The sequence below is a fragment of the Protomyctophum parallelum genome (assembly GCF_964188405.1).
Source record: "Protomyctophum parallelum genome assembly, chromosome: 5".
Classification (NCBI taxonomy): domain Eukaryota; kingdom Metazoa; phylum Chordata; class Actinopteri; order Myctophiformes; family Myctophidae; genus Protomyctophum; species Protomyctophum parallelum.
This window is the reverse complement of record NC_139702.1, coordinates 44,930,664-44,943,131: the sequence shown is the minus strand read 5'-3', so window position 1 is coordinate 44,943,131 and position 12,468 is coordinate 44,930,664. Positions and strand designations below refer to the sequence as shown.

Here is a 12,468-nt window from a genome sequence, read left to right as displayed (position 1 = left end):
ACATTTGGTTTTGAATTATTATTATTATTGAAAAACATTAAAATAAATTAAAAAAAACATTAACGTGAAAGCAAAACTTCCCATGAATTAATAACAAAATCCAATGATTTTTTTTCCCAGTATTGTCCTGAAGAAATGAAAGAAAAAAATATAAGAAATTCCAAAAATTAAAAAAGAAGTAGTGAAAATAGCCGATCTACAAGTTCATGGTGTGGCGCGAAGCGCCACGTTGTGAGCTTGTAGATCGGCTATTTCCACTGTTAACTTCTAACTTGCAGGGTCATGTGCTGAAAATAAAGTGCTGTAAACAATGTAGTGCATCATGGTGACTCCTCCATGTCTGATGAATGGAAATGATGATGGTGTCACTCACAATCTCAAGGCTCTCTTTTCCCGGTCCCTGGTAAACTTTCTGCTTGACGAAGCCGCTGGTCTGTTGAACGAACATACACATGTGCAGCATGACTACACACACGCAAAGCAAATGCACAGATTCTCACAGTCAGACACGCACGCTCAAATGTTTTTGTTTTTGTTTTTAAACCATACTGTACCAGGGATATATTGTAGAAAACCGCCATGTGTCATAATATATGTAACACCCGGGATTTGAACTAGGGTCTCTTAACCACTAGACCAAAGGGATATCCCTTTGGACTGCATGGGGGAGATATTAGACTTTTGAGGCCAACAGGCTGCGGCTCTGAGCCACACTCTGCTACTAATCTCTCATGAACAGATTCTGTGCTGCGCTATACCGAATCTGTCAGCAAGGACATTCAGAATGTATACATACATTGTTGATAGCGGGAATGAAAACACAGGCGCACCACAGGAAGTGGAGGGCTGAGGGCGGGCCAACTTCCTATACACATTCTATTGTGGCCACGCCCCAAGAGGCAAATTCAAAGGAAACAAACAGCAGAGAGTGCCGTTTTTCCTTTTTTGCCGATGAGTTCCCAGATTGCTCTGCGACATTACACATACAGTATTGTTGCATAATGCAGTATAACCAGAACAGCTGCTTTAATAGAACAGAATCATATTTCACAACTTACAGCTCCTGCAACAGGCCGTCCCAGAGCGTCTACTGGGAGGATCTATATGAGAAAGAAACAGGGCAGTATACATTCTCATGATGATGATAGCCTAAAGTAAAACGGTGGTTTTAAAACTAGTAATGTATGCAACTCTTACCAGTTCCAGATTTCCAACTGGCACTCCAGCCGGGACGGCCTGAACAGCCTTCAAAGTTCAGAACACGTTCACACAATTAATTCATAATGCATATAAAGTATATATATACTGTAGACTTTTTTTATTTTTTATAAAAGTATATGAATCCACTGAGAAATTACCAACATGGTGCTTATCAACCAAAATGTGAATGCCATAATAAATGAATATATAGCCTACATTGCAAATTGCTGAATGATTATAAATCTTTTTGTTCATGTCAATGCCGAACAAATAATGGACCTCGATATGAAATGTGTTGAAAACCACTGCTTATATTAACTTGTTTATCTGGGGACTCCCTGGACACCCCTTCAAGGACCCCTGGTTTAAAATGTGTTCATGGTGAGGTCTCCGGTGTTTCTCTTACCTGAGCTGGGGCATAAACGAAGTCAAACTCCATGTAGTTTTGCTGCAAGGATTAGATGGAATACATAATACTCAGTGAAATACAATGCAGTGATATTTTTGTTAAGCCTCTCTGGCTAAGACTGAGAGCATCTGCTGACTTTGATAATGTTATTGATATAATGCATTATTACAGTATGCAAACTTAGTGCCGTAACAAAATATCTGAGGTTAATTGTATTTAGAAATGAAAGCGTATTATTATAACATAATAATTTCCTTACGGGAGCACAGAAGGCGGACCCGAGGACACAGGCGAACAGCAAGAAGACTTTCATTTTGAATGAATCTGTCAAACAGAGTTATAGGACATCATCACCAGTAGCACAAGCAATCCAAAACACATTATATGATATGATATAATATGATGTGATATTATATTGTTAAAAGAAAACAAACTGAAAACGGTAATTAAAAATATCAAAAAGTTACCCCTACAAACATTAAAGATATTGATTTGATTGATCATACATTACCTCTGGGTTTTCTAGCTCGTACAAGTACTGAGACAGGTCGTGGCAGAGTGGTGACTGGGGAGAGATCAGCTCCTTTTTATCTGCCTCCTAAACAAAGGTCCATTAAACTTTTGACAGCTATTGGTGATCAGCCAAGCACGGTGCTTTTTATCACTCTGTGCATGCTGTAGCACCTACTTCATATCTCCCCGAGGAATCTCAACAGATGCATTTGGCTTGAGATGTAGTACTGTACTGTACTGTACATTATTTACGGTGGGTCTATCTCATCCCGTCTCTTGTCTGGTATCCCTTTATAATGACATCTAAAGAGGTATATGATAATCACATGTGATGAATGGCATAAAGTGAGGAACTAAATTAAAGATAAATGATTGGTTTCAAACCATGACTGCACCACAGCAATGAATGATGAGTTATAGCTTAAGTCTGGAGTATAGTAGGGTTTTTCCAAAAACATGAAAATGTGATATTGTAAAGAAGAGGCTTAAACCGTTACACAGAACGCTAACCTTACGGTTGCAAATGTGTATATATACCATATTATTATTAGTGTTATACATTATTATTGAGAGACAGGACATTGTCCGCTATAATAAATAAAATAAAATAAACCAATGGTGAAAATGACAAATCTACAAGCTCACTTAACAAATCACGATGCAACTCGTTGTGAGCTTGTAAATTGACTGTCACTATTTAAATTTTGAATGTTGATTTTATATTTACAATTATCGCCGTGGGGCGCCCGCAGCCGGAGGCTATGACTTTTTCAAGTTTGGGAACCCTTGCAGAGACTCGGAGTAGAGTCGCTGCTTCTTTGCTTGGAAAGGAGCCAGCTCAGGTGGTTCGGGTATCTTTACTTTATTTGTTTATTTGGACAGCACAATGCATATTAATGGACGTCACATGGACGTAAATACACCGGATATAGCACAGTTGCTAATTTTCATCCGCAGTCCTCACAGGAAAAACAGACAGTCAAACAGTGGAATACATTTACATGACATTACATAGGGAACACTAGCATAAAAAAGAAATACACCTAAAATAATCATAAATGGTTGCAGCTTTGGTTTTCAAGCAACCATTTTTTCAGATTGTATTTAAAAGAGGGAAATGTAGCACAATCCCTTATACGCAGAGGAAGGCCATTCCATGCTACACAACCCTGTACTGAGAGGACATTTTGGCCGAATGTTGTTTGCCGGTGCGGCACTTCGCAGTCTCCTCGAGTTGTTCTCATCTGGTTATAGGATGCCTCTCGGGTCCCTAGCCCCTTTCGGAAACCTCAACACTGATTGATTGATTGATTGATTGATTGATTGATTGATTTATTAACAGTTTGCAGAATTACAGTACATTTCAAGTAGGCTCCAACTCAATACAACAACTGTTAACAATTAGAGACGTACGAATATACACAACTATAGTCAAAACAGGAAATCATCATAGAGGAGGTAAAAAAGGGAAAAGAAACATACTGTATACAGTGAGGGGAAAAGGGGGGTTCAGATATAACGGGGGCCAGTTTTGAAGGAGTCAAGGGATTTGCATGTCTTAATGACTGTTGGTAGGGCGTTCCACATTTTTGTGGCATACAGTAGGAGCAAAATGAATTTTGTCCCTTGTTTGTGCCGAATCTGGGTTGCACATGGTTAGTTGAACTCCCTCTGGTGTTGTGGGTGTGGACTTCGTTGACATTAAGGAAGTATTTAGACAGGTACATGGGTATCTTGGTGGTGTATCGAAACTTGTGGACCAGACCCATTGCAAGATGCTGTATACTCTGTCGTCAACCCTAAGCCATTCCAGCCTGTCTAAGTGGGCAGGGGTGAGGTGGGTTCGGGGAGTGGGGCCAAGTAGTAGCCTGACCAGCTATAGGAGACAGCATGAACGTGTGTGAGAAGGCGCTAATCGGAGTTGCCGTTAAGTATTTTTTGAAATTTTGCTTCGCTGAACTTTTCTCTCCTCTCTATTCCTTGACTTCCTTGTTGACTTCCCATTGTACCGCCTCCCGAGCGGCGACTGGCTAGCTGCGCGTCCTAGTTACTGCCTCTGATTGGCCGACCGCGTACATGCAGGATGTTTTTAATGCTGTTGTGTCTTGGGAGGCGGGACATGGGAAGTGAGGAAGAGAGAATTTCAGAGAAGACAAAAGTTCAAAAACGGCAACTCCGATTCGCGCCTTTTCGCACATGTTCCCGCTGTCTCCTATAGCTGTTGTATGCATCTTTGAAACATCTCATCAACGCTCAAGCGACCACGTGGGTCTCCGTGAACAGACAGTAGGTAAAGCTGCGTCCTATGGAGAGTGGAATAACGTACGAGGGACCCTAGGGTACCGCCGTCCAAAATTCAGAAAAGGTAGCCGAGGGTGCCGAAAGGGGCTAGTGTCTCCTATAGCACTCGCATGACTGAGAGGACATTTCTTTAGATTTTGAAGTTGATTGATGATGAAGTTTGCCCACAAAGCTTTCAGAACGTTCCCCTTCTATGACCATCATCATCCAATCATCTCCAAACTTTTCTTCTTCCAGATCTCAAAGTTTTCTAGCCCTATACTACTTGACAAATCATCGCCAAACACTCTTGATAGGCCTACCTAAAAATTGAACTTTCACTATTGCTATCATGTTTTTGTCCTCCCCACAGTGCCCCCTATGATCAAACCAACAGAAAATGTGTGACCAACAAAACATCGTTTCCGTACACTACATTTTGGGGTTAAATATTCAACCATATTTTTAACCAATATATTCCCTTGTTGTTATCCCCCCAGTAGGCTATGCTACGTTTCATTTTCTTTCAATACTACCAGGACAGGAAATCTTTCTCCACACATGTATGTGTCAGTGTCACAAGTGGAATGAGAACTCAATCTATTATAGTAGGCTAGTATACTATAACTGATGATATGAAAACCAAAACCATAGAGAAGCAGACTTATACATTATACTGCAATGTGATAATAATGTAATGGAGAGAGCCAAATGACTAGAAGACAATGATAGTTCAATCGCAAGGTCACAACTTGGTTTCAATCACAACTTTATTCACAGTTTCATTATTTTCAAATCATTTTGTGAAATCCATTGTGATGGCATGCAGCAAAACAACACGGTTACATAACAGAAGAGATACAGCTATCATTCATTAGAGTTTCTTTATCGTTTAAGAACAGTTCATTTACAGCAGTGTTGTTTTTGGCAGCAAGTTTTAGTTTTAGTCATAGTCTCTTGAATATAGTTTTCATTTAGTTTTAGTCACATTTTAAGTCACCTGGAATGTTTTAGTGTTAGTCTAGTTTTAGTCTACTAAATATCATAAGATTTTAGTCGACTAAATCTACAGTTGATTTAGTCGAGCAAAATGTATTTTGGGCGGGCCTTGATGCCGTCGTAATGACTGTTTTTGTCACTTGCTGAAAATAGCCGATCTACAAGCCTACGAGCTTGTAGATCTGCTATTTTCAGCATGCAACTAATTGTGAAATTACTTCTACTGGATCTCTTGTCCACTAGTCCCTTCCTAACATTTTAGTCTAGTTTTTATTTGTGGACGGAATTGTCAGTATATTTAGTCTTAGTTTTAGTCATCATAGCTTAGTTTGTATTAAAGTTTCCATTTAGTTTCCATCAGTGGAAAAAGGTAGTTGACGAATATTTTTCGTCATAGTTTTAGTCGACAAAATCAACACTGATTTACAGCAGGTTTGGGGCAACCACCTTGATCTACACACCATGCATGGGCAACTGGCGGCCCTCACCTTCACTCACTTAACGCGGCCCGCAAGTTCATATTGGAATACTGATATATATTATTGGTTTCAGCTGTTACAATTCCAAACATGCAACCATGACCCGCTTTAATTACTTCAGTCTGATATTAGTAGCTTAGTAGTATTCAAAAGTTATTGTCTTTTTTATGTCCAATGTATTGCATTTAGTATGTATTTTAAATGAAATACAATTTAGACTTTTCAGTAAAAAAAACAACTTGTCTTACCTATGTGTCATTCATTTGAAATCACTGAATCATTATTTGTTAGGTTTTATTGCAACATTATTGACTTCTTATGCTTATATTATTCTAATTAGCAGCTCGTTATAAGACATGAAAGCAACGGTGGTTTTCACTGTCTGGCATTGACCACGTCAACAGCCTCAGGAAAAACAGACAATTAAAGATGGAGTGCCGTGATTTTTGTACTTTTTCTGTTTTGCATGTGTCTATGGAGTTAACATTACTCTAATATACATCCAGGTGTTGTTATACTATTCAAATATGTCTTCCCTGTGTATTTTTGGTTTATTTCTGAAAGCTGAAAGCCTTTGAGTCAAAAGGCCCAATAACACCATTTTAGTGACATCATAACCCTAACCCCTCCCCCATTATCATACAAACAGCTGTGGGCGAGGCTTAAGTTCAGGTGGGTGGTGCTAAGGTGAAAACCAGGTATACTTAATGAACTGGTGGGTGTGGACACATAAAAACATAATTTTAACACTTTCTGTACACTTTTTTGAAAGAAATCTTCCTCCTAGTATAATCACAGTACCTGATGACCATGTTTTAGGGGGGGGGGGGGGGGACACGGCACTACATCTTTAAGTGACCATGTGCCCTACATAAAAGGTCGCCCACCCACCCCTTGATTATCAATATTATTATTTGGACGGGCCCCGTTTCATAAAGTTCTCTCAGGGATGATACATGTCGTTGACCTCCATGGCCGTGCTCGTCGTCCTCGGGAGGGAGTTGGTGAGTGGAGGAGGAGGAGGAGGAGTGGCTTCAAACACGGTGCCACGGCTAAGAGCGCGTGTTTGGTGGTTGTCGTTGGGTTGGACCGCAGCTCCCGGGAGAGAGGCCGGGTTCTGCCCAGAGCTCTCCAGGCCAACAGGGGCAGCGTTATTGCTGTCAGGAAGCATTCCAGAGTTTGGTTGTGCTGGCTGCAGGGAGGCTCCCGCCTCAGAGGGCAGCAGACCCGCTGCATGGGGTAGACCCAAGCTGGGCCGTCCTGAGTTGGGTAGTAGGTTGGCATTTACTGGCACGTTCACCGCTGCTGCACTGGGCAAAAACATGCTCACCTGGCTCAGTCTAGCTGCCACCTGTATAACAGAGAAGCCATTGTATTTTAATATTTTTATTTTATTTTATATTTTAGAGTTAGTGTCGAAGTATCGTTGAGGAAAGACGCTGAACCCCTAATTGCTCCCGATGTGCAGGTTGGTGCCTGGCATGGTTTTCTCCGCCATCGGTGTGTGAATGTGTGTGTGAATGGGTGAATGTAATGCACACTCGTAAAGGTGTATGAATGTGTGTGTGAATGTAATGCACAATCTATGTAAAGTGCCTTGGATAAAGACGCTATATAAATGCACCATTATATGAGTTATATGAGTTTAAATGCACCATTATATGAGTTTAAATAAAGTGCTGCCTGGTCATTGAGTTTATTGAGTTCAGTGAGTTCTTTGTCTTTCAACAAACGTACGATAAAGATAAAGATCTTGGCTGTACGATAAAGATGAAGATCTTGGCTGTGTTGTGTTACCTCAAGTTCCTCAGAGCTGAGACCGCCAAATTGCGAAGTCTAATTGACAAAGACAAAAGAAACATCTTCAGCCAGAAATAGCATAAGAATAGATAAACAGCTTTATTGCTTAGATATGTCTTCAGTTTGCTACAGCATGTCTGTTCGGGTGTGGTCACACCCCCAACTGGAATTCTACCTCTGCGGGAGGATTCTGCCAATGCTTTTCAATGGGAATGAAATGGGGATATTTATGGATTTCTGCAAAAAACAAAAGAAGAAAAAACCTCTGTTCCCGTTGAAAAGCATTGGCAGGATCAGCCCTCATAGCCCCCTCTGGTGGAGGCTTATCTCCCCTCCAAACAAGCCCAATTGACTGACTTCAAGACAAGATCCATTAGCCCCCGCTCTGAATAGCCAGCCACCAGTCACAATTTTCTGGAGCCGTCGCTGCCCCCAGCCTTAATCTAACTCAGAGAGTCTTTTTCCAGTGTGTAATTCCATAGCCACTTTTAATTTTGTTGCTTTATAATAATTATGTACTGCAGCTATAAAACACTCTGGAAATGAGAGTCTGCTAAAGTTTCTTACTTACTACTAGTGATAACATACTGACGTTGTATTTACCATTGGTTGCCGAAACATGTATAAGATTTTATGATGATTCTGTGGATGAAAAACAGACGTGAAAGTAATTATTTCAGGAAAAACAAAAACAGAACAAAAAAGATGCTGAGGATGTTTTAGTCAAAGGTCATTTGGTCTAGTATACAGTGGTTTTCAATCAGTGGCCCGGGGACTGCCAGTGGTCCTTGAAGGGGTTCTAGGGGGTCCCCAGCTAAATGATGGAGAGTTGCTAACCGAATTGACCCTTATAGATCTTTAACTCTTGAGAGCATAATTATACACTCAAGAGTTGAATTATTGTTAAAATCTGCATTACTTAATTTAGAAGTGTTATACACAATTAGAGAATGTGGAAGAATTGTTATTTGGATGCCTGTTGTCTCCCCTAATGGTACCAACATCAATACAGCATGGATTTGTGGACAGAATCTCATCCAACAATAATGCTGGTGCGAGGCTCTGGCTCAAATGCCCAAAATAAATAATGGGCCTTGATATGAAAAGGGTTGACAACCACTGCTCTAATAGACTAGATTTCCTCTTCAGTTGATGAGCAGTTTAGTGGCATGGAGTGAGGTTTATCAAACCTAAACCTACCTGCTGCCCCTCAGGTGGTTGGCGTGTGTTGGCTGCGGCAGCAGCACCCGTGGGTCCTGAGGGCGTTATTTCTGCAGGAGGTGCCACCGGACTGACTGCGGGTAGATTTGGGGGACTTTGGGGGACTTGGGGTGACTGGAAAATCATGGGGAATCCATATGGGTTGTACTGTAAGAAAAACACAATTTTTGTTTTATTTTCTCTTTTTGCAATTTAACCATTTAAGAAATATTTAAATTCTTTAGAATTCTTGAATTTCCGTCTTTGCAACATGAGAACATCCAGGACATGGAAAGTAGATTTCTTCATAATGTATAATATGTTGGCACTATACATCATTTGCCAGACAACATGCTGCCACGAAGCGATCTGTGAGTCTCGAGTCATAAATCAAAGCATATCTGATGTAAACAAAGTACTTGGAACAGTTTTGATGTCAGAAGTCCCCCCCCGCCCGCCCCAACAAATAAAGCAACTGTTATGACAGCCCTGCCAAGAGTTTAGCAAACAGATATTGGGGAAGAGGCGCCTCAGGCAAGATCTCACAGTTGATGGAGTTCACTTGAGGCTTAGGAGAAAAAACCACACATACTGTACATGTTTCAGTGCCGTACACTTAACGATCCGTTTCACTGCTTGCCTTGTTTTTATTAGATCAATAAAAGTGTCAATAGCTTCTCACCAACTGATTCCCTTGTGGAGGTGAGAACACTGCAGGGTAGTATCCATAGGGAGAGAACATCTGGGGAAGAAAGATCACAGACACCAAATAAGTTCCTTATTCTTATAGACAAAAATGGTAATAATTATTTTGGAAAGACAAATTAGTTTTTCTGTTCTTATTGTACTGTTAATGTAAATGTTGTTATAGGTTTGTGGGTTTGTTCACCAACATTGATCATGCAAATCATATGCAGTACACATGTTATGATTTGTATTGTGATGTTTTTGCCTGGACCCCTGCAGGAAGAATAGTCTCCACTACGGTATAGAAGTTTAAGTTGACATGTACAAGGCTTGGTTTGATTTGTATGCAGTATTAGCATATTGAGTACATTCTTAAAAATGGAAGACAGACAATTATTTATGATTGATGATGCTGATTTATATAGGCCTATCTCATACCATAGGCTGCTGTTGCTGCTGCTGTGTTGGCAGGCTTGCCCGTGGTGGAGGTCCCTGGAAGTTTGGCTGGTAGGGCATCATCAGCTGAACTCCTCCGTGTTGAACCCAGGGCTGGTGGTGGGGCAGCACCGGCAGCAGGAACTGCGGCCCACCTTGAGGTCCTATACCCTGCTGCTGTTGAGTTAGTCCAGGCTGCAGGGGTGGTGGTTGCTGCTGCTGCACGTTAGGCTGGATCTGGACCAGGATCTGGGGTGCAGGTTTGTAGCTCGAGGCCTGATCCACCGTGGGCGGAAGGTTCTGAGCTGGGACGTGTGTTTGCTGCGCAAGACCCGTATCTGGAGTTACCTGCACAGACATTGACCCGATGATGTAGGTGTTATTCAGGTAGATCTGTGGTTTTCAACCAGTGGTCCGGGGACCACCAATGGTCCTTGAGAGAGTTCCAGGGTGGTCCCCAGTTAAACTTAAATTATGTAAGAGTTGATAACCAAATGGACCCTTAGGCCTATAGATAATTAACTCTTGAGAGCATGAAATGAAACCAAATGGACCCACGTTTTTTATGCTCTCAGGAGTTAAATTACTGTTAAACACCTGCATTACTTAATTTGCAAGAAGTCTACACAAATTGAGAATGTGGAAGAATTGTTATTTTGATCAAAGTTTGCCTGTTATCTCTCCAAATGGATGGTGTCACATCAATATAACCTTTATTTTGTAGTCTTGTTTTGTGTTTTCCTCTCTGCCCCTGTAGTTCTGTTCCTGACTTACCTCACTAGTCCTGTGATTGCCAGTGTTTCCACCTGTGTCCTGTCCCCTTAGTTCCCCAGCCTATCCCAGTGTTGATTGTCAGTGGTGTTCACCTGTGTCTAGTTATCCCTTGTCTATGTATATGCCCTTGTGTGTTCTGTTTGCTGTTGATTCGTCCTGTAAGTCACCAGTGTTCAGTTCCTAGTGTATTCCCAAGTTTTGAAGCTCTTAGTCCAAATGGACCCTTATAGATAATTAACTATTGAGAGCATGAAATGTAATCAAATGGATCCATGTTTCATTTTATGCTCTCAAGAGTTAAATTATTGTTAAACACCTGCATTACTTAATTTGCAAGAAGTCTACACAAATTGATTGAATGTGGAAGAATTGTTATTTTGATCAACGTTTGCCTGTTATCTCTCCAAATGAATGGTGTCACATCAATACATGGACAAGTTAACATCTTAGAATAAAATATAAGCCAAGTGTTGGGTCTGAGAGGCTAATACATGTCATCAAATGGTGGTCTGTGCATCAAATGCAGAATGAATAATGGACTTTGAAAAGGGTTGAAAAACCACTGAGGTAGATCATAGTAAAAGTGGTCAGGAGGTACAACACGCACATCCCAGGCTAATTCAACGGGTGCTCGAACAAAAAAGAACACTGCAAAATAAATAATAAGTTATGCACACCGTTTTGAAAGCTCCCCAAAACGTTATTTACCAAGGCGGGGTAAAAAACAGATACCTGACGGAGGCCTGACAGAGGCCGAAACGTTGTTTTTTTTACCCCGCCTTGTTAAATAAAAGTTTTAAGGGGAGCTTTCAAAAAGGTGTGCAGACTTATATTCTTTCTTTTGTAGAGTATCCACACAGCAAAACCCGGACCCGGAAGACCCATGATAATAATGGGTCTATTGTCACACTCGCACTCTCACATTTAAATCACACATGTATGATGAGGTTATAAGAAACAAATAAATAAATACGTATACTGGTTTAGATAATAAATAATATGGCTACATACCGGTATTGTTGACACTGTCATAGCGAGACATGTCAATATGACTGTCACAATCATCTCTGAAAGCTTCCCGAAATTGAAATGTCTTGAATTGTGTTAAACCAATCTGAATGTTATAAGACTTCAAAACATATACAGCCTGGAAAGACGTGCACTTCAATCAAATGAAACTGTGTGTGTGCAAGTGGACGGTGCCTTATGAACTTGCACTTGGACTAAAGCAACCAATCACGCAATGGCAAAAAAAACCACGTCAAATTAGACTCATCTTGCTTGACATTTTGGTTCATAGACAATCCACTGATTACCCTAAATTGTCTGTTTTCCTTTGGTAATGCAGTAATGTCTAGAAAGGCCTACAGTAGCTGGGCTGGTGGTTTTCCTATTATCGAGAATACATCATGTGTGGCTGATGTGTCATTGTCTCACGACTGTAATTATGGTCAACACAAACGTGTGCGCTGCATGCACAGTGAACCGGTGGAAAGGAAATCCTCAAAGATGGAAGAAAATCGGCATCTAGAGCAGAAATCTACTGAAGAGAAGTAGATTTGGAGGCCATACTATAATGAGAAGAGTCAGTGGCCGTTTTGAACAATACAGAACAGGAAATGTGTCTTTTATGAAAGAAGGTACTGCATAGACTACAGACAACTAAGTGATAAGATATCAGATAAGAGCAGT

At 40.8% G+C, this 12,468-nt stretch overlaps 2 protein-coding genes across 2 annotated transcripts in view; both read right to left on the bottom strand.

Moving 5' to 3' along the window:
• Window positions 1–2,156, bottom strand: part of scpp7 (secretory calcium-binding phosphoprotein 7) — a 5,900-nt gene extending 3,744 nt beyond the window's left edge. Inside the window, exons 1-6 of the mRNA XM_083765365.1 lie at window positions 2,121–2,156; window positions 1,869–1,933; window positions 1,607–1,648; window positions 1,198–1,245; window positions 1,059–1,100; window positions 374–433 (exon numbers count right to left, since the gene is read on the bottom strand). Of these exons, the coding sequence (XP_083621491.1) occupies window positions 374–433; window positions 1,059–1,100; window positions 1,198–1,245; window positions 1,607–1,648; window positions 1,869–1,922 (246 nt within the window). The 5' untranslated portion in view covers window positions 1,923–1,933; window positions 2,121–2,156. The remainder of the gene's footprint in view (window positions 1–373; window positions 434–1,058; window positions 1,101–1,197; window positions 1,246–1,606; window positions 1,649–1,868; window positions 1,934–2,120) is intronic.
• Window positions 2,157–6,700: 4,544 nt separating this feature from the next.
• ambn (ameloblastin) lies at window positions 6,701–11,944 on the bottom strand. Its single transcript, XM_083765356.1, has 7 exons — window positions 11,788–11,944; window positions 10,006–10,350; window positions 9,563–9,622; window positions 8,881–9,048; window positions 8,284–8,322; window positions 7,678–7,716; window positions 6,701–7,231 (listed from the first exon to the last, which is right to left on the bottom strand). Exons 1-7 carry the CDS (start codon window positions 11,839–11,841, stop codon window positions 6,824–6,826), a joined length of 1,113 nt encoding a protein of 370 aa, XP_083621482.1. The 5' UTR covers window positions 11,842–11,944; the 3' UTR covers window positions 6,701–6,823.
• Between the last annotated feature and the right edge of the window lie 524 nt (window positions 11,945–12,468).

Coding starts and splice junctions, on each gene's coding strand:
- ambn (XM_083765356.1), bottom strand. CDS start 11,841: ATGATTGTGACAGTCATATTGACATGTCTCGCTATGACAGTGTCAACA. Junction 8,323..8,880: donor AACCACCTGAGGGGCAGCAG/GTAGGTTTAGGT, acceptor TTTCATCCACAG/AATCATCATAAAATCTTATA. Junction 7,717..8,283: donor ACATGTTTCGGCAACCAATG/GTAAATACAACG, acceptor TTTGTCAATTAG/ACTTCGCAATTTGGCGGTCT.